We start from the raw sequence: 22,406 nt of genomic DNA, 5'->3' as shown, positions 1-22,406 counted from the left end.
GGATTTGGACCCCCAAGACCCTGAAGCAGCTCTTGCCTTTGAACTCTGGCTTGCATGCTTCCAATCATACTTGGAGGAGGTTCGTGCGACTGACCCCGCCGTTATGCACAGAATTCTCCTCTCGAGGGTCACCCCAAAAGTTTATTCATTTATCGGGGACCTGTCGACCTACGAAGGGGCACTGGACACCCTCAAAAGACAGTACCTGCGGCCGGTGAACACCGTCTACACAAGACATCGCTTAGCTACGCGACGACAGCGGCCTGGAGAGTCAAGCGCCGAGTTTCTCCGAGCCCTATAGACACTCGTCCGAACTTGTGACTGCAAAACGCTCACGGCGGAACAGCATGCAGAGCTCCTGGTAAGAGACGCCTTCGTTGCAGGACTGAGGCCAGTGTACATGCATCAGAGGTTGCTGGAAAATGCCGATCTTACCTTATGTTCAGCGATCAAGATGGCCGACACGTTGGAGGCTGCTCTGCACAACACAGACGCTGTACAGCCGTGTGATTCCCCGCCGGTTTCATGGACACCTCAGACCCCGCCGCTGCCGGTTCCTGTGAGCAAATTCGCCAACGCCGCTGCCAGTCGCGATTCCATGAACTCCCTGAACCCGACCATGGCTGTGGCCAGGCGAAAGCCTGCGCTGTATTATTTCTGCGGAGTCGAAAAGTACCCCCGAAAAAGCTGCCCGGTGCGAGAAGCGACCTGCTCCAGCTGCGGGAAGCAGGGCCATTTCGCCAAGGTCTGTAAGTCTAAACTACAAGCGGGGTCGGGCAGCGCTGCGGGTGAGACATGGGGGCTGCCATCTTGCATGCCCGGATGTGGGCGGCCATCTTTGTCGGCGTCAACATGTCCCGGCCCTGACCTGCCGGTGTTTACCGGGCACCAAGACGGCTCAACTCTGGCCACCGTAACCCTTGACCAACGCACCCCACACCAGCTTGCAAGGTCAATGATGGACATCCTGGTGGAGGGGCACAGGACTAGCTGCCTGTTTGACACAGGCAGCACTGAGAGTTTTATTGACCTGGACACAGTGCAACGCTGCGGACTCGTGACACAGCCAGTAAGTCAGAGGGTCACCTTGGCTTCTGGGTCGCATTCCACAGACATCCGGGTGAGTTGTGTAGCGACATTGGTGGTGCAGGGCACAGAATATCGGAACTTTGCACTACTGGTCATGCCTAAACTGTGCGCACCTGTGCTAATGGGGCTGGACTTCCAGAGCCATCTCGAAAGTGTGACGATGGCATATGACTGGCCCCTCCCACCACTCAGTGTCAGGAATCCTCAGTTTGGTGGGACTTTGCCATATACCCCGCTACTGACCGCACACACGCACACTGAACCACACATCCCACCCAGCACCATGCCGACAGCTGCGCTACCGACACCACTTGCAGCCTCTCCACCCTCAAAATCCCTCCCCCATCGCTGTTCGCCAACCTGACCCCCGACTGTAAACCTGTGGCAACTAAAAGCAGGAGGTACAGCGCAGGAGACAGGGCCTTCGTTCAGTCAGAGGTGCAGCGGCTGCTCAGGGAGGGGATAATTGAGCCAAGCACAAGTCCTTGGAGGGCCCAGGTGGTTGTTGTTCAGACTGGGCAGAAAGATAGGATGGTCGTGGACTACAGTCAAACCATCAATAGGTTCACGCAGCTTGACGCGTACCCCCTACCCCGCATCATGGATATGGTCAACCAGATAGCTCAGTACAAGGTGTACTCGACAATAGATCTGAAATCCGCTTATCACCAGCTCCCTATCCACCCAGAGGACCGCCCCTACACCGCCTTCGAGGCGGGCGGCAGGCTCTATCACTTCCTGCGTGTCCCCTTCGGTGTCACGAATGGTCTCTCTGTCTTCCAGAGGGAAATGGACTGGATGGTGGACCAGTACCGACTGAAGGCCACATTTCCCTATCTTGATAACATCACCATCTGTGGTCGTGACTGGTCGGATCACGACGCCAACCTCCAACGATTTTTCCAAGTGGCCGAAGCTCTGAACCTTACTTATAACAGGGACAAGTGTGTGTTCGGAACCACCCGACTCACTATCCTTGGGTATGTCGTGGAAAACGGGGTCATTGGCCCTGATCCCGACCGTATGCGCCCCCTGTTAGAACTCCCTCTTCCCACCACTCTCAAAGCCCTCAGATGGTGCCTGGGTTTTTTTTTCCTATTACGCCCAATGGGTCCCCCATTACGCAGACAAGGCCCGCCCCGGTCAAGTCTACCACTTTTCCCCTCTCTGCTGAGGCCTGCGCGGGCTTCAGCTGCATTAAAGGGGACATTGCCAAAGTAACGATGCATGCGGTAGACGAGACCGTTCCCTTCCAAGTAGAGAGTGATGCCTCCGATTTCGCACTGGCTGCTACCCTCAATCAGGAAGGCAGGCCAGTAGCATTCTTTTCTCGTACCCTTCAAGGCTCTGAACTTTGGCACTCCGCGGTGGAGAAAGAAGCCCAGGCCATAGTGAAAGCTATTAGGCACTGGAGGCACTATCTCGCTGGCAAAAGGTTCACCTTGCTGACCAACCAGCGCTAGGTTGCGTTCATGTTCAGCAACCAACAGGTGGGCAAAATCAAAAATGGTAAGATTTTGCGGTGGAGAATAGAACTCTCCACCTACAACTATGATATCTTGTACCGGCCTGGCAGACTCAATGAGCCCCCTGATGCCCTATCCCGGGGAGCGTGTGCTAGCGCACAGCTCGACCAGCTATACGCCCTTCATGCACATCTTTGCCATCCGAGGGTCACCCGATTTTACCATTTCGTGAAAGCCCGGAACCTTCCGTACTCCCTGGAGGACATCAGGAAGATGACCAGGGACTGCCAAATCTGCGCTGAGTGCAAACTGCACTTCTACTGTCCTGAAACGGCGCAACTTGTCAAGGCCACCTGCCCTTTGAGCGACTGAGTGTTAACTTTAAGTGCCCCCTTCCCTCCACCGACTGCAATGTCTATTTTCTAAATGTTATCGACGAGTACTCGCGGTTCCCCTTTGCCATTCCCTGCCCCGACACCACTACCAATTCTGTCATAAGAGCCCTGCGCCAGCTCTTCACTCTGTTCGGATATCCCAGCTATATCCACAGTGATAGAGGGTCCTCCTTTATGAGTGATGAGCTGCGCCGGTACCTGCTAGCTAGGGGCATTGCTACTAGTCGGACCACGAGTTATAATCCCCGGGGAAATGGACAGGGGGAGAGGAAGTATGCCACAGTGTGGAAGGCCACACTTTTAGCCCTTAAGTCAAAAGGGTTGTCGGTCTCTCGGTGGCAGGAGGTCCTCCCTGAGGCACTCCACTCTATCCGCTCCCTGTTATGTACATCCACCAAAGCCACCCCTCATGAACGCCTATTCTCTTCTCCCAGGAAGTCTGCCACTGGGACCACCCTACCAGTTTGGCTGACGTCCCCGGGGCCAGTGCTGCTCCAAAGACATATGAGGAGTAATAAATACTCCCCGTTGGTCGAGAGGGTTCACCTTCTACATGCGAACCCCCAGTATGCCTTCGTGTTCTTACCTGATGGGCGGGAGGACACGGTCTCCGTCCGCGACCTGGCGCCCGCAGGAGCAGCAGACCACTACTCCGAACACTCCCCGGTAACTATGAATCCTGTACCCGAGGTGACACCACGCACACCAGGCCCTACACAGAATCCTCACGACACTCATATACCAGGCGCTTCGCACATGCGTGAGGGATCAATGACGCCTAGTGGGCTGACACCTCCAGTTAGGCCGGAACCAGCACAACCTCAGTCTCCGGTGCAATCACCACCAGCTCCTGTGCAATCACCACCACCGGCATCTGTGCAATCACAGCCGGTGCTACATAGATCGCTGCAACAGATTCGGCCACCTGATAGACTTAACCTGTAAGAAACTTCGCCTCATGGGGACTCTTTTTAAAACAAAGGGGGGGGTGGTGAATGTGGTGAACTACATATACCTGTCTGGACACGCCCCCTGCTGACTGCTCCTGTGGCTCCTCCCACAGACCCCTGTATAAAGGCGATCAAGGCCTGAGCCCGGCCTCTCAGTCTCCAGGATGTAGTACGGTGGTCACTCACTGCTTGTTCCTTCTTCCAATCAATAAAAGCCGATATCTCGCCTTTACGTCTCAGAGTGAGTTATTGGTGGTGCATCAGTAGCCCAACACTTTAACAATGACCGATGGCATTTCACCTCTTTATGATCGTTTTATTATTTCTACTTTATTTTCAATCATGATTGTTTTCTGTCAACGGAACATAAACACTGTGGATTCAGCAGCAGCCGCAGGTGGCGTGTCCTGAGCTCCCCCGGGTCCTAAAGTCCACCTGCACTGAGACAGGTTAAATGGGACAAGTGGGGGTGATACTGACTGGAAAAGGGGGGGGGGGGTCAGAGTGAATCTTGCTAAGAAAAATTTAGCCAAATATAAAATTACACACTCAACACAGTGTTAACGGCAACATGATCTGACTTAAAATGGCAGACCTCGAGCTGATGAATTTTTAATATAATAGGCTTTATGGCAGTCTGTTCGTAAGTATGAGTTGTTTGTAGATCAGACGTTCATAACTTGGGGTCACCCTGTATTTCATTTAATTACATAATTTGTTATTCAGTTAAATTGTAGTTTCTTTTTTTTATATATACCCTTTAACTACTTCCATGAACCTTCAGCTAATTGGGCCAAAATATAATGGCCCCAATGTGTCCCAGTTAATCAGAGTTCACTCCAATTCCCTACAAAGTGATTCTCCTAGGGATGAGAAAGGTATTGATACAGTGAAACTCAAGATTTTGGTGTTGGCCAAGTTTCTGCACTATCGGATGTTACTACTCAAATATTTTAATTTAACATCCACTGGTGTTCCAGTGAACCTAATGACTTTAAAGGGAGCAGGGCAACTCAGGCTACAGTGAGTGGGAAGGGGATGTGGAAGTCAGTATTCAATGAGCCAGATACCAAGCCCCAAATAGCAAAATTAAAACAATGCTCGAAATCAGCTGAGTGCTCCTTCAGCTGCTGAATATTTGTCCTAAATTGGGTTTAGTTTAGTATTGCAACTCATTATAGTGAAGGGTATGTGCTGTTCGAATTGAATCTCTCTGGTTCCAGCATGAAATTGGAAGCAAAGGATGTTGATCATCTGATCATTTTGATTTCCTTCAAAAATGCACTATGTAAATTGTAGTACTCTCCAGGATGTACTTTGTCTGGATTTCAACTAAACTAGAAATAATCAAATGTTGCAAGCAGAACATGTAACAGAATCAGAATTTAGATTAAATCAGTGTATTGTAAAGTTTATAAATGTGCAAAGAGTTACGCCAGGGAGAGTAGAAGCACAGTGGAGTCTTAATGGATCCTTTGGGGTAAGGTGATTGCAGTATTTTCAATGAACTGTGAACAAATTTTGCTTAATACCTGTTCCCCAAGTCTAATAAATCAGAGTGTTGCACCAGAAAGAATGCACACAGACAAAGGCAGGGGAACAATTTCAATGTGAAGAGAAGACTGAATGCCTTACAGGTCAATAAAGAAAGAACATAGTTAATGGGAATCCTCTACAAACTGTATAAAATGTGCAATAGTCTGGAAGTAGAATATAGAGTTGCCAAATAAAATTAGTGCAAGCTCATGTTAAAACTCAGTTCTGTTACTCAGATAGTGAATTTGTAACATTCTGCCAGATGGGACTGACAACAAAAGTATTTTAGTATCCTCAGAACAGGGTCAGGTACTATACTGGGAGATAAAAAACATGATCAAATTGGAAGTGGATTTAGTTAGGCTGTTAGTCTGCCCCACTTGTGATTCTTTCAGTTCCTATTCCATACGATTTATAGAACAAGGTCCCTTTGAGTCCCATTGTGCATTGTAGTATTAGGATGATGCACGTTGGTGTAACTCAAATTTTAATGTAATTTAGTGCCTAACTGATGCAAAACCACATTAACAATCTTAGTTATTTCCTGTTCTAACCCTGACTCTAATGCATTAGTTCAATGGGATAACCTGATGATTCTTCTCTTGGGGACTATATTGTGTTCTTGCCTGGTTTAGAGTGGTGGGAATGGATCATTACCCTAGGTTCCAGAGGCCTTTTGCTTGTCTGCTCTCATTAATGGTGCTAAACACTACAGTTATGTGGCACTGATGAACTTAATCTTGCAGCATAGTATAAAAATTCTCCAAATCTTGCAATATTAATCTGATGTGCTCATGAGGATTGCTAAAGTGATTTAGTTGGCATGCAGTTTGAAAAATGTTATCTTACTGAGGACATGAAAGACGTAATCTGTTATGTCTTTAAATATGTCATAAAATGTGTGCTAGGTCCTCAGTGCAGAGATATGAATACAGCCCAATGTATCCCCTCTGCTGACTCAGGAAGGCAGTTTACGTAATCCAGGACCTTTCCCACCTGGTTTATTATTTCTCCTTCCCTTCCTCATTGGAAAGCTCGACAATTTGTATAATCGGCTCCAGGGTAGCTTCTATTCCGCCACTACCACTCTTTTATTTATGATAAAGATTATCACATGATCTCTCAATCCACTTTGTCATGGCCTTTACACTTTGTCTACCTGCACTGACCTTTCTCTGTAACTAATACTGTATTCTGCAGCAACACACACAAATGCTGAGGAACTCAGCAGGTCAGGCAGCATGCATGGAAAAGAATAAACTATCGATGTTTTGGGCCGAAATGCTTCCTCGGGACTGAGAAGGAAAGGGGAAGATGCCAGAATAAAAAGGTAGGGGGAAGGAAAAGAGGATAGATGGAAGGTGATAGATGAAGCCAGGTGGTGGAAAAGGGCAAGGCCTGGAGAAGAAAGAATCTAATAGGAGAGGAAAGTGGACCATAGGAGAAAGGGAAGGAGAAAAGGATGCAGGGGAAAATAATGGGCAGGTGAGAAGAAGGTAGAAGATCAGGGTGGGGCATAGAGGAAGGTGGGGGAGGGTTTGGAATTTGTTTACCAGAAAGAGAAATCTATATTCATGCCTTCAAATTGGTACCCAGACCCAGATGGAATACAAAGTAAACATGAGGAAATCTGCAGATGCTAGAAATTCAAGCAACACACACAAAATGCTGGTGGAATGCAGCAGGCCAGGTAGCATCTATTGGGAGAAGCACTGTTGACGTTTTGGGCCGAGACCCTTCGTCAGGACTAACTGAAAGGAAAGGTAGTAAGAGGTTTTAAAGTAGGAGGGGAGGGGGAAATGCGAAATGATAGAAAAAGACTGGAGGGGGTGAGGTGAAGCTAAGAGCTGGAAAGGTGATTGGCAAAAGAGATACAGAGCTGGAGAAGGGATAGGATCATGGGATGGGAGGCCTAGGGAGAAAGAAAATCTCCCTGATATATTTAGTTTTTTTCCCCCCCCTCCTTTTTTTTCTCTCTCTCTGCCCATCACTCTGCCTGTTTTCCATCTCCCTCTGGTGCTCCCCTCCCCCTTCTTTCTCCCTAGGCCTCCTGTCCCATGATCCTTTCCCTTCTTCAGCTCTGTATCTCTTCTGCAGCTTCTTCTGGTTTTGGACAGGACAACTTCCATTTCAGGTTGTGATGCACCCTAGAAGAATGCTTTCTACAGTGCACCTATAAAAATTAGTGAGGGTTTTAGGGGACAGGCCAAATTTCTTCAGCTTTCTCAGGAAGTAAAGGCGCTGGTGGGCCTTCTTGGCAGTGGACTCTGCTTGGTTAGACCAAGTCAGGTCATTTGTGATATTCACCCCAAAGAACTTCAAGCTTTTGACCTGTTCCACCTGCGCACCACCGATGTAGATGGGGTTGTGCGGTCCACTACTCATTCTGAAGTCAACAACCAATTCCTTCGTCTTGCTGACGTTGAGGGATAGGTTATTGTCTTCACACCATGCCACCAGGTTCTTAATTTCCTCTCTGTACTCAGACTCATCATTACCCAAGATGCGGCCTACAATTGTGGTGTCATCAGCAAACTTATATATTGAGTCCGATAGAAACTTGGCTACACAGTCTTGGGTGTGCAGTGAGTACAGCAGGGGGCTGAGTACACAGCCTTGTGGGGCACCGGTGCTCAGAGTGATTGTAGAGGAGAGCTTGTCTCCTATCTTTACAGCCTGGGTCCTGTCTGTGAGGAAGCTGAAGATCCAGCTGCAGATCTAAGTGCTAAGACCTAGGTTCCGGAGCTTAGGAATCAGTTTATTTGGAATGATGGTACTAAAGGCAGAGCTGTAGTCAATGAAAAGGAGCCTTACATATGCATCTTTATTCTCCAGGTGCTCTAAGGAGGAATGTAGTGCCAGAGAGATGGCATCTGCCGTTGACCTGTTGCTCTGGTAGGCGAATTGCAAAGCATCGAGGTTGATCGGTAGCGGCACCGGGATTATCGTTGCCTTCTTAAAACACGAGAGGATCTTAGATTGAAGCAGGGAGCAGTTGAAGATGTCAGCAAACACTCCAGCTTGCTTGCTTGCATAGGCCTGGAGAACCCGTCCCGGGACGCCATCTGGGCCCGTCGCCTTCCTTGGATTTATCTTCAGGAAGGCTCTTCTAATGTCTTCCTCGGTGACGATGAATCTTGATGCCACCAGGTCCAGTTCATCCAGAGGGGGCGGGATGCTCCTCTTCTGTTCAAATCTTGCGTAGAGTACGTTAATTCCGTCAGGAAGAGAAGCGCTACAGTTATTGATATTCCCAGCCTTTTCTTTGCGCCCAGTGATCTCATTTAGACCCTGTCATAGTCTACCGGCAACCCTCTGGTTAGCCTGGGCTTCCAACTTGGCTCGATATTGCCTCTTGGCGCCCTTAATGGCTTTCCGGAGTTCACGCCTGGATTCCATGTAGTGACTGGTATCCCCGGACCTAAAAGCCGCAGCTCTAGCCTTCAAAAGGGACTGGACCTCATAATTCATCCAAGGTTTCCGGTTACGGAATATCCGGATCGTCTTGTGAGACACACAGTCCTGTGCATTTCCAGATAAAGTCCATGACAGCTGAGGCATACTCATCGAGGTTAGCTGCTGAGTCCTTGAATACTAACCAGTCCACCGATTCAAAGCAGTCACGGAGGACCTCATCCGTTTCCTCTGTCCAACGCGACACCACTTTTGACACCGTGTCCTCCCGCTTCAGTTTCTGTTTGTAACCCGGGAGGAGTATGGCCTGATGGTCCGATTTTCCGAAGTGAGGTTGTTGGATGGAACAGTAGGCATCCTTGACTGCTGTGTAGCAGTGGTCAAGTATATTCGGGCCTCTAGCGGAGCAGGAGACATGTTGGTATAACCTTGGCGGCGCTTTTCTGAGGTTGGCCTGGTTAAAGTCCCCGGCTCTAATGCGCAAAGCCTCCGGATACCTGGTCTCAAGTTCACTGATGTTGGCATACTGAGTATTTACAGCACACTCCACGTCCGCCTGGGGGGGAATGTAGACCGCATATGACAATAATAAAGCAATTATCAATAACTAGTTGGTCTACTGGGGTCGTCTGTTTTGTCAGGATGCTCCTGATGCAGCCCCTTCTACTTTGGTGAGACCCTTTGTAAATTGGGGAACCGCTTCATTGAGCACCTCTGTTTCATCCGCTAAAAACTTAATTTCACTGTGGCTTAACATTTTAATCCCGATTCCCGTTCCGACATGTCGGTCCATGGCTTCCTCTTACATCTTGATGAACCCACCCTTGGTGGAGGAGTAACTCTTTATATTCCATATGGGTAGCCTCCAACCTGATGGCATGTATATCGATTTCTCCTTCTGGTTTTAAAAAAAAGGAAATTCCCTCCCCCTTCCCCCTTCTGTTACCCACTCTTGCCTCGTACCTCTTCTCACCTGCCTATCGCTTTCCCTTGGTACCCACCTTCCTTTCCTTTTTTTTAAGGTCCACTCTCCTATGAGATTCTTTCCTCCCTGCCCTTTACCTTTCCCACCCATCTGACTTCATCTTTCACCTTCTAGCTATCCCTCTTCCCCTCCCCTCACCTTTATATTCTGTCATCTTTCTCCTTCTTTTCCAGTCCTGAAGAAGCATTTCAGCTCGAAACGTCAACTGTTTATTCCTTTCTATAGTTGCTGCCTGACTTGCTGAGTTGCTCCAGCATTTTGTGTGTGTTGCTTTGGATTTCCAATATCTACAGAATTTCTCGTGTTTAATGATGTTGTTAGAGTGGTCCTTTCTCCTTCACTAAAGCCTGGTGCAAGTACTTCAACATGGGGGCCAGGTGTAAATTTCCAGCATGTTGCACACCAAGATTCAGTGGAGCTGCTGGATGTGAAACTGAATAATCAAAGAAGCATATAAGAAAGTACTTATGAATTACATGGAGCTTGTGTCCGGACCCAGGCTTATTGTCCAAAGACAGTTAAAGGTGTGTGTGTTGATGTGGGATTAAATTTGAACTCAAATCCCAATAGTGCTTCCCATGAACAGGACTAAGTGCGCTATAGTTGTAATGATCTGTTTTATGTTTGTCTTTTGCAGTATGCTCAGTCAGTGTTCTTGGGGAGAGCGACGTGATGCAAGAGTTCCTGGCTGATTCCAGTGAGGTAAGCCTGTGGATAGAGTTTGAAGTGTAGGATAGCTTTTTCTAGAATTCTTTGATCAGTAGTTATTGAAGGAACAGAATCATCCCTTCAGCCCTTTGAACCTTTTCTGCCTTTCATTAAATTCATGGTTGTCCTCTATTTCAACTCTACTTATCCACCTTAGTCCCTTATTCAATATCCTTTTGTTTTGATAACTTAAGTTGATTTCCAGCCTAAACATGATTGTCCTTCTGCAGTTTCTCACGAGCAGTGACTTTTTTCTAACCCTATAATCTTTTGATCTTTTCAAGCAGCTCAATTAAGTTCACAATGTTTGTAGTTATCAGTATTTTTGAAAATCATATGTGCCAATAACTGTTGCTAAATATAAATCTGAAGGTTTTTTTTCTACATTTAAGGATGCAACTGAAAGTCGAAGCAGTTTAATGCACTTTATGTGTTTTTGTCAAGGAATGGTGAATGGAACTGTATTGCTGCTTCTATTCAGCACTGGCATCAAGTGCTTTAGCATTTGATGTAGAATGAACACTACAGTATTCTGCTGTGCCAGTGATGTACCGTAACTGCTGTGAAATGCGACCCTTATTCAGAAGATTGTAGAATGATGCAGCACAGGAGGAGGCTGTTCAGGCCTTTGTAGTTGTGTCTAGTTCTTTGAAAATGCCAGTGAATTAGACTACAAATAAGGGAACATCTACAGATTCTGGAAATCTAAGCATCACACACAAAACGCTGGAGGAACTCAACGAGCCAGGCAGCATCTATGGGGAAAAAGTACAGTCAACATTTCAGGCCGAGACCCTTCATTCTGCCGAAGGGTCTTGGCCTGAAACGTCGACTGTATGCTTTTCCATAGATGCTGCCTGGCCTGCTGAGTTCCTCCAGCATTTTGTGTGTGTTGGTGAATTAGGCCACTGTTTTTATAAACTCAGAAGATTGCAAATTGTCCTATTTACCTCATGCTATTTTGAATGTTGCTTTCAATCTGCTTTCATATTACTTTCTTGCCGTGCAGGCTGCTTTTCTGAATTTGTAAATATCCCCTCATCTTACCTCGATTCATTAAGAAAATTGTGTTGAAACTGGCCTCTGCTTGCCTTCCTGCCAAAGAAAATAAGTTATCCTTAATTACTAAACTTCTTTATGATTCTGAACGCCTCCACTAAATTTCCTCTTAATTTCTTATGCAATGAGAAGAGTCCCAGCTCTGCAAATAATTGATGCCCTTTAATCTGCACTTTTTCTCAGGGGCTTGACATCCTTAAATAAAAAAGGTATGCAGAAAATGCTACAATATTCCAGCTGGAGTCCTAATAGTAAAGTGCATAAACAAGTCCAAATTTCTGTCCAAAAATGCAGAAAGAGTTTCTGTGAATTTACTACCCTGTGTCTGAATGCCCTCATGAGTATGGGCAGCTTTTCTCAATACTTGCTACTTATTTTTTTATTAGTAGCTGAACATAATCAACAGTGCCCATATGTCATCCATGCTGTGTTCCTCTCTTGTGTCCATTTGATTTGGTGTTAGATTAATTTGTAGAAGGACTTGGAGCTATCCAGCATTTGGTGATTATTTTAGATGTTCTGGTATATTCAGAACTGCTTTTCTTAAATTGAGGTTATTATACATTTGGTGATACTGGGATGCAGTGGATTCTGGTTAATTGGGACACATTGTGTTTCATGGAAATACCCCAGATTCAGATTCAGTTTATTGTCATTTATAAACCACAAGTACAATGCAGTTAAAAAATGAGACAACGTTCTCTGGAATGATATCACGAAAAAGCACAAAACAGACCACACAAGAAAAACCACGTAATGTTTGGTAATCCCCAATCCAGAGTCCGGAGAGGCTGCTGCTTATCGATATCACGTTACCGTCTTAGCATGTTCCCCAGAAAGGAACTACAAACCCATCAGACAAACCTAAAGCTACAAGACCTACACAAAACCACATAGATTACTTATAGTTATAGTTAACATATAGTTTCAACAGTGCAGACAAAACCATAATTGATAGAAGACTAACTGACAAAGACCACATAATTATAACACATAGTTTCAACAGTGCAAAACAATACCGTAATCTGATAAAGAGCAGTCCATGGCATGGTCTAAAAGAGAGTCTCAAAGTCCCGACAGCCCATCATCTCACGCAGATGGTAGAAGGAAGAAAAACTCTTCCTGCCATGAACCTCCAGCGCCACAGCTTGCCGATACAGTACTTTGGGAGCTCCGACCACAGCCAACTCCGAATCCGTCCGAAAACTTTGAGCCTCCGACAGCAAGCACCATCTCTGCTGAGCGCTTCGACCCCGGCACCGGCTGCCAAGCAACAGGCAAAGCCAAGGATTCGGTGCCTTCCTCCCGGAGATTTTTCTGATTGCACAGTAGCAGTGGCAGCGAAACAGGCATTTCAAAAGTTTCACCAGATGTTCCTCCGTGCTTCACACGTCTGTCTCCATCAAATCAGAATTGTACACGGCCCTTACTTACAGATAACAGATATTCATTCCTGGAGTGGCTGCTGCGTGCTGCATTCACGCTGTCATCTTGCATCTTGCAACTAGCAAAATAGTTGATGAGGTATAGAATAGTCAAACTACCATTTAACTGAGTAACGAATTGTGCATTGAAATTAAATAGAGAACAAATTAGAACAGCTCTAATACTACTGGTGGTTGCCCATCGACGACAGGAATCCTGTACAGAAGAGTTTTTAAAATAGAAAAGCTGTTGCATTGGGGCAGTTCCACTCTCTCAACCTTGGAAGTTCAGGACTATTGGTATGAATAGACGTTACAACTGGGGTCTTCCCTCATTGTAGTGGATGACCTTGACTTCAGTGTCTTGTCATGCCCTTCATTCTCCACAGAGCGCTGTAGAACCGCCTTCCTGCAGATCTCTGTCTGCCAGAGCTGACTTTGCATGCTAGGATAGACAGGTCCCCATCTCAACAGGGTATGAGACCAGCCAGCTACCGTCACCCGGTTTAGCACACCTCCTGAAACATTACACCAGGCTTTGGAGCCACAGGTGAGATCTGAGTGTCCAGTGGGGACCAAAGGTAACATTCAAGATGATTGTTGATACCTTCATAGTTTCTAACTTGTTGAAGTAGTGAAATTGTTTCATTTTCACTCCTGGCTGTTCTGGCAACTCCAAGTCCGAATGCTTCAAACTGCAGTGAGCAAAACGGTTCTGAATTGTCTTACTGCATATTTCTTGCCAACTATCAGTAACAAAAATCACTGATTTTGAACACAAACTCAGGCAAAAGGTGCCTTTCAAAAACTGTTCGCTCTAACATGGTGTAGTGTCTTAAAGCCACACAAGCAAATGTGACTGGTGCTTAGAAACTGTGTGGCAACAGTGTCCTATCCAAATTAAGTGGCATAGTGTCCCAAATAAGTGACTGCCCCAATTAACCGGAATCCACTGCATTTTAAAAAGAGACTTGCGTTATGATTGTCATGAACTCCCAAATGCTCCAAAACATCATACAACTAATACTTGTAAAGAATAATATTGGAGTGATCAAATGAATACTTTTGACTGAGAAACTCATCTTTGTGCTTTGTAACTCTTTGCCCACTTAAGGGGCAGGCAGAGCCTACAGTTCATTATCTTCCATGAAATATGAAGTGGAATATGAACCCAAACCCTAGTAGGAACCAAGGTAGTGATCAGTGAGCCTCATAAATTAACCAACTATTAACACACTATCAAAATTTCCATAGATTGTTGCCTTGGATGCTACACACGTTGTTGCTGCTGCTGGCCCCTGAGGGATGGAGTATCTGCCGCCTCCCATCTGCCAGGATTGGCAGATGACTCTCAAAGTGTTACTAAATGTTGGTTTTAATTAGTATGCACAACCGGAATCACAATGTACACCAGGTTTCAGAGTGTCAAAGGCTGGGGAGATTGACTTATGCCAAATGTACAGTCCTGAAGATATTTTTGGTTTGGTATTTTTCTGCCCTGGGCTGTACTGGGTTGTTATTGGGTAGCTGATTGAAGAACCCTTATAGAGTTTTTGGTATTGGGACTGGAGAAAGTTACAAATCTGTGCAGGTGGTAACTGGAGAGGAAGATGATGAGAATCATTTGCACCTCAATTACATATTCTCAGCAATATCTTCACCTAACACCAGTTCCTGTTCACCGTATGATCTGTACTCCAAGTACAGGGATGTCTGACAGATAGGTATAGTTCCTGTAGATCCAGTCCTGGCTATAAATAGCCTACAGGATTTTCTACACATGAAACTTTGGACTTAAAAGTAACAACCAGCATTTGTCAACCACAGCATAGAGCTTGTACGTTGACTAAAGTAAGCATTTTTTCTGACCATTCCTTTGCATTCCTACTCTAGATATATCCAAAAACACGTAGCCTATTTATGCAGAGCTAATCATTTCTGTACTCACTAATCTACTCCTGACTGGGAATGCTTCAGTTTTACATTAATGACCATTGTGTTCATATCTCTGATCATCATCATTATCTTCAGCCTATAACTGAACAGGACCTTTTTATAATTCACTTCACATCTTTTGTCTATCTCTTAAACAAAAGAGATTCTGCAGATCCAGAGTAACACTTACAAAATTTTGGAAAATCTCAGCTGGTCAGGTAGCATCCATGGAGAGGAATAAACAGTTCACATTCCCAGCTGATGCCCTTTATCAGGTCCTCTCCATTGATGCTGCCTGACCTGAGTCCTCCATAATTTTGTGAGTGTTACCTTTGTGTATCTCCGAATTTTACTATCCTATTCTTGTTGCTGTGGCTTCAGTTGAATATCACAGTAGGCTCTGAAAGCCCTCCAGCTCTTTCTCTCCTCCTTTGTAACGCTTCCCATCCAGATTCTGGCTCCGTGGTTTGATAACTTGCCGTGATTTGACACTGACTCTCATTTCTGCCCCTGAGAAGTGTTTTGGAATGTTTTGTATATCTCAGAAACAGGAGCTTTTCAGTGAACTATTTGGTCAGAACTGTAGGCAGGATTGGCAGGATTGGGAGAACTGATGTGGGAAGGAAATGGTCCAACAAGTGAAATGAGGGGCTTAAACCTGGTGGGAAAAGGAGAGTGAACACAATTGGGGGCCATTGGCAGAGGAGAGGACGAAAGGAAAGGGAATGGCCTTGGGATGACATGAGGAAAGCTGATAGGGCCACAAGATAAAATCTGTGAGGTAGAAGGCGTGTGGAACAAAGTGCTGAGATGTGATTTGAAATGTTTGTGCGCTTTTATAAGGCAAAGCATGTGAGGTCAAATTGTGCAAGTTCAGGTTGAATCCTTGAACTGCACTTTAACCACTACTGTACATTGTTTAAAAACTCAAGCTGTACAACATTATTGATTACTGTATATTGATCTGTGTAAGGAATCCTTGTGTGCATGAAAAGCATCCTGTTTGGATATTTATGCTCACTTGATCTTCCTCATCTATTCCTGTAACTATTAACATTACTCATTGTAGGAGCCATGCATCTGTTTTCTATCTGCAATGTATTCTGTGTTGTGCATTTATGATACTAACTGGTCACATGGGCGGGGTGTGGTAAGTAAAGGGAATCAGTTATGTCTTTTGCTTTGTTCTAAGCAGTTTAGTTTGGTTCTGGGAGCTGCTGGGTGTCATAGCATTTGTTGACTGCTTTATTTGCGCTTAATTGTATTGCTTTAAGATTGTTTGTTTTGCTGGTTGCTAATGAAAAATCGAACACATTTCTTCCACTTTTGGAACATTCTAATTGTATTGCACATCATACGAGGATAACAACCCGTGCTAGGTTGCCATCAGCAGCAATTAGTTCGTTAGAATTGGTTTCTACACCCCTATTCCCATCCTGCCACTTGCCTTTACATTGCCAACCCTTAAATATATCAGTGAATGAGATCTAGGGGAATGGCAATAAAGCAGCAGCAGGGGACAGAGTTTGGATGATTTGCTGTGATCTATCCATAATATCCTTTGGTGCTAACAGTCACATACTTACAGATACTGATTGGAACATTTCAAGAGTTTTTAAAAAAAAACCCAACCATCTTCCTCAGGCACTAGGTAGTCAGATGACAAGTCTCCCTGGAGACTCCTCTTTATATTCCCTCTGGAGTGAATAGGGCATGGGCGGGGATTAATGCTTAATCGTGATTGGCTAGATCTGAATTGCCTTTTCCTGATTGGTTAGTTCGAATTGGTCTTGTCCTGACTGGTCAGTTTTTTTTTATTATTAGGCTAAGCCCTCTTTTTAGGAACATGTGGTCCCAGATTGGAGCTATCTACACTCTTAGAACCTACATATAGGTCCCCCACATGCTCCATCTCTCGTGATTCCCTAATCTTTCTCTTGCAGGCATTCTGTTCCTTGCCAAGGATGTTGACCTCATCAAACCTTGGCCTACATAAGCATGATAGGCAGTGTTTAGCAATCCCACTTGGTTCTGCTGTCAGGTTCTGCTAGAGTTGGAAAATGTGGGGGTCCTCAGAGTAGGTTCTAAAAGTGTAGAGATAACTCCAGTCTGGGACCACACACTCCTAAAGAGGGTTTGACCTAAAAAATTGACCAATCAGAACAAGGCCAATTTGAACTAACCAACCAGGAATGGGCAATTCAGATCCAGCCGAGCAGGATAGAGCATTAAGCCCTGCCCATGCCCTAACTCAAGAGGGTAGAAAAGGAGGTGAACAAGGGAAACTTGTCATTTGACTAATTAGTGTCTTAGGAAGATGGTCGGGTTTACCATTGAGACATTGCAATCAGTATCTGTAAGTATGTGCAAAGGATTAGTATGGATAGATCTGATAACCAGTCACGAAGTTCCTTAATCAAGAGAGAATCTGCAGATGCTGTAAATCCAAGCAACACATACAAAATGCTGGAGGAACTCAGCAGACCAGGCAGCATCAATGGTAAGACTCTGGGCACTGTGGAGGATCTGAGAGATCTTGAGGTCTGTGTCAGTAGGACACTCAAAGCTGCTGTGCAGGTTGGCAGTGTGGTTAACAAAGCGTATGGTGTGTTGGCCTTCATTAACCGTGGGATTAAGTTTAAAAGCCATGAGGTAATGTTACAGCTATATAAGACCTTTGGAGTACTGTGTTCAATTCTGGTGGCCTCACTACAGGAAGGATGTGGTACTATAGAGAGAGTGCAGAGGAGATTTACAAGGATGTTGCCTGGATTGGAGGACTTAATTTATGAGAATAGACTGAGTGAACTTGGCCTTTTCTTCTTGGAGCAACGAGGATAAGAGGTGACCTGACAGAAGTGTATAAGATGATGAGGGATATTGATCGTGAGGATAGCCAGAGGCTTTTTCCCAGGGCTGAAATGGCTAATACAAGGGGCATAGTGTTAAGGTGCTTGGAAATAGGTACCGAGGGGATATCAGGGGTAAGTTTCTCCACACAGAGTGATGCACTGCCAGCGGCGGTGGTGGAAGCGGATAGAGTGGGGTCTTTTAAGAGTCTCTTAGATAGGTACATGGAGCTTAGAAAAATAGAAGGCAGTGTGGTAGGGAAATTCTAGGCAGTTTCTAGAGTAGGTTGCATGGTCGGTAAAATATTGTGGGCTGAAGGGCCTGTAATGTGCTGTAGATTTCTGTGTTCTATGAAAAAAGTTAAGTCAATGTTTTAGCAAAAAAAAAAGATGAGGAGTAGACTTTAAATATAGGGGACGGGAGAGAGAAAAACTCAAGGTGATAGGTGAAACTGGGAGGGGAAGGAATGAAGTTTGGTGAAAGATACAGGGCTGAAGAAGGGGAAGTCTAATAGGAGGGGACAGAAGGCCATGGAAGAAAGAAAAAAGAGGGATACAATGGCAGGCAAGGAGATAAGGTGAGAGAAAGAAAAGGAGATGGAGAGTGGTGGGTTTATAGTAGACATCGGTAGATAAGTTGTCTCCAGAGATAGAGGCACTGAGATCGAGAAAGGGAAGAGAGGTGACAGAAATGGACCAGGTAAATTTGAGGGCAGGGTGGAAGTTGGAGGCAAAGTTGATGAAGTCGACAAGCTCCACGTGGGTGCAGGAAGCTGTACCAATGCAGTCATAGACATAGTGTAGGAAAAGTGGGGGACGGACACCAGTGCCAGCTTGGAACATGGACTATTCCACGTAGCCAACAAAAAGGCAAACATAGCTGGGACCTATGCAAGTGCCCATGGCTACACATTTTGTTTGAAGGAAGTGGGAGGAGCCAAAGGAGAAATTATTAAGTGTGAGGGCAAGTGCCAAAGCTTCCATAGTCAGTTACAATTTGCTGTGATCATGTTGACTGACAGAGCAAGCTTGAAGAGCCATGTGGCTGATTCCTGTCCTTATTTTCTCTCAGCTTTCAAAACCTTTTTTAAATCTTTTTGAGTGATCCAGATCACCTGATAACTATGATAGTTATTGTTTAATAGTTCCATTTAATATCAGAGAACATACAACCTGAAATTCAGCCACAAAAACATAGTGCCCCAAAGAATGAGTGCAGTAAAAACATTAGAACCCCAAAGTCCCTTATCCCCCCCATTTCAGCAAAAAAACTCTGCACACTCCACCCACCTAGAAAGCAATAGCAAAGCCCTGAAGAAAGACCATGATCTGCAGAACAACAAAAACTAATCGTTCACCCAACAATTTGACATGACACAGGCTCTCTCTCACCAATAACAGGACAGAAGGGTGTCACAGCAAGAGGGTAGACTAACAAGACAAAAAGAAACACTCGATGACTTTGTGTTAAAGTCTGCCATGTCACTTTTTTTCTGCACAACTCTCCCCCACAAATGAGTGAAACAGAAAGGGAGAGTGGTTTGCCGAGCACAGAACCCTACATTCCATTTTCTCCTGCAATGCTTTATTCGGTGGTGCCAATATAGAATCAGCTGGTTCCCAGGGCTGCAAAGTCTCGGAGCCCCAAAGGCGCATTCACCTTCTAGGCCGTGTCTTTGGGATATTGATAAACAGCCAGTTGGTGAGCCCCAGGCATGAGTTCCATCGCTGCAAAGAACAGAAGTTTGAGTGTAGCTCTAGGTCATGGTCTTCGATAGAACCCCTTCCTCCTTCAAAGGGAAAAGAGAGACTCAAGAGCAGAATTAGGCCATTCGGCCCATCGAGACTGCTCCACCATTTCATCATGGCTGATCCCCGGATCCGATTCAACCCCATAGACCTGCTCTCTTACCATATCCCTTGATGCCCCGACCAATCAGGAACCTATCAACTATAGAATATACTCATGGACTTGGCCTCCACTACAGTCTCTGGCAGAGCATTCCACAGATTCACTACTCTTTGGCTACAAAAAAAATTCCTCCTTACCTCTGTCCTAAAAGGTTGCCCCTCAATTTTGAGCCTTTGCCCTCTGCCCAATAGGACTTGTTCTTGTAATCTTTGATTTTCCACCTTCTCCAATGTTCTCCAACTTTTGGAGGTGATCATGATGTAGACTGATCAAGCTTTCCAAGATATAACTTCAGTCCTCTCCCTCAAGAATAAACTTTAGTTCTGAGCTTACTCTTGAATCACATGTAAACTTGTAATGATTTATTTATTGGGATGCCTTCAACCTGCGTCACCCAGCAATCCCCTGAGTTAACCCTTGCCTGATCATGGGACAATTTAAAACGATCAATTAACCTATCGAACAGTACGTCTTTGGACTGTGGGAGGAAACCAGAGCACCTGGAGGAAACCCATAAGGAGAACATATTTTGGTTATTATTTCTGAAACACTGCTTTGTGTAGATCCTTAATCCCGATGTAATGTGTAGTCTCATTCTTTTAAACAAAATGTAATTGCTCGTCTATTGGAATTCATTTGCATATTTTATGAACATTACCTTGTAATGCATTGGAGCCCTCCTGGCTGCTTGGCGTCATCTTTAATTTAGAAACTGTCCAAAATCTAAATTGTTCATAGAGCCTTTAAAGAATAACGATCCCTGCACTGATTTGTGTGGGACCAGTTCCCACTCTAAGCCAAATGATTGTCCTTCCACTCCTTTTTCTTAGCTAGTTAGCAATCCGTCCTGACAACTTTCCCCTATCTCTGCAGGCTCTGACCTCATCCATTGTTTTATTAGGCGTGCCTTAACTGGACATGACATTGTATTATCTGACTTGTGTCAGATGGAACCAAATGTAAATATAATTTGCAGTGGAAGAATTAAAGTCAACTTGTTATGTCAGGACTATTTGAGATGCTAATATTTGGTTTATCATACAATCCAGGGTTAAAATAGGAATCATTATGTGCATGGAGGTAGGGCAGCCAATGTGCTGGAAGTCTGGGCATGGATTCAAAAGGGATGTCGTTTGTTATTCATGTGGTGCTGTTGCCTTTCGAGTCTATAATTGGTTGTGGAGAAAGGTCTTTGGGGGTATCCTGAAATGGTGTCTGTGGTTTTCTTAGCTGACCTGTGAAATATTTAACTATCAGGACAGGTGTTTCTGGCCATGACCAAGAAGAGTAAAATCCAATAGCAGTGTCTGGGATTGATGTTTGGATTTTCTGTGGCGAGCTGTTGGTTTGCTGCCAAAGAAATGGGGCAGAACTTCAATCCTGGGCAACGAGTCTGGCTCCCCATAGACTGGTGTAGTGCAGTGTAGCTCAAGCAGTTAGCTGGAGTCAGAATGGTTTCAGCAGTCAGCTATCACCCTTACCTGTAAGGGTATTGGTTCAGTTCAGGCAACAAACCTGAGTCTGAATGTTTGTGGAGACATTTGGCATTAGCAAACATTTGAAAACAGTAACAATTAAAATTGAGCAAAGAAAGTATTTTAAAGACATTAACATACAAGCACTAGCAACTAAAATAACAGCATTTAACTTGCCTAAATAAAATGCTGCCTTTATCTGAGCAGCTGATTTTCTTCTAAAAAGGCTGCTGTATTTCGCCAACATTCAACCAGCACAGGCTCAGTGCCCAGGTATTCAGCCTGAGAACTGGGAAGCCTGAAGAGTTCACACTGCTTTATGTGGCTCCATTGCAGGTGACAAGTCAGGCAATGTAGCTGACAAAAGCCTGATACCAGAACTACCTCTGAGAGATTCAGGTCTAAGTGCATGGATTGGACCTTCTCGGAAAGTCCCCACGCTATTTCCTTGGGTCAGGAAACTCTGCTGACTGCCTGCCTTTAGCAGTAACTATTATAAAAGCTGAACTATCATTATATTCTTTCAGAGCACAAACGGGCTGTCTGATGTGGACCTGAGGATAGCATTGCCTGACAGGAGCATCATCACCGTCACTGTCAAAAAAAACAGCACAGCAGATGAAGTTTACAGGGTGAGTTGAATGCTCAGGCCACAGGCAATAATCAGGAAGTGGACCTCAGCTGTCAACAGATCTCCCTCCTGGTTTTACACTGGCATTGGACAAAGCAGTTTGGGCATAAACAAGCCAAGAAAACAAAGGTTCTTTTAATTATTATCAATGCATGCATCCATATACAACTCTGAAATTTGTATTTCTCCAGATAGCCACAAAGCAAAGAAAGAACATGAAAGTCATTCAGGAGAGAAACATCAACACCCCCGCCATACAAAATCAAACAGCATCCCATTCAGCAATCCCATCCCCACCGCCCCCCCACAAACAGGACAGGAACATTGACCCCAAATAACAACCCCACCCCCACACAAAAAACTAACAGAACATCAACCCCCAAACCCTCTCCCCTCACACAACAAAACGGAAAAGGAACAGGTGATTTAAAAAAAAACACAGAATATTAAAAAGAAGTGTAATTCTGGAAAAAGTCCACAGTCTCTAAATGCAATAGTCCAATCCATAAGTGGAGAACGAAGATACCATCACGGACGTTCATTGAAAGAGAGGGACACCACACCAGTCAGAGAGGCTT

The 22,406-nt window shown here is 45.1% G+C and overlaps 1 protein-coding gene across 1 annotated transcript in view; it reads left to right on the top strand.

Moving 5' to 3' along the window:
• Positions 1 to 22,406, top strand: part of LOC132378832 (sorting nexin-27-like) — a 157,365-nt gene that overhangs the window by 120,315 nt on the left and 14,644 nt on the right. The window contains exons 4-5 of the mRNA XM_059946077.1: positions 10,473 to 10,537; positions 21,725 to 21,829. Of these exons, the coding sequence (XP_059802060.1) occupies positions 10,473 to 10,537; positions 21,725 to 21,829 (170 nt within the window). The remainder of the gene's footprint in view (positions 1 to 10,472; positions 10,538 to 21,724; positions 21,830 to 22,406) is intronic.

Source organism: Hypanus sabinus, chromosome 21 (genome assembly GCF_030144855.1).
Source record: "Hypanus sabinus isolate sHypSab1 chromosome 21, sHypSab1.hap1, whole genome shotgun sequence".
NCBI classification, from domain to species: Eukaryota; Metazoa; Chordata; class Chondrichthyes; order Myliobatiformes; family Dasyatidae; genus Hypanus; species Hypanus sabinus.
Note: the sequence above shows the minus strand (reverse complement) of the source record. Positions and strands in the feature narration are given on the sequence as shown.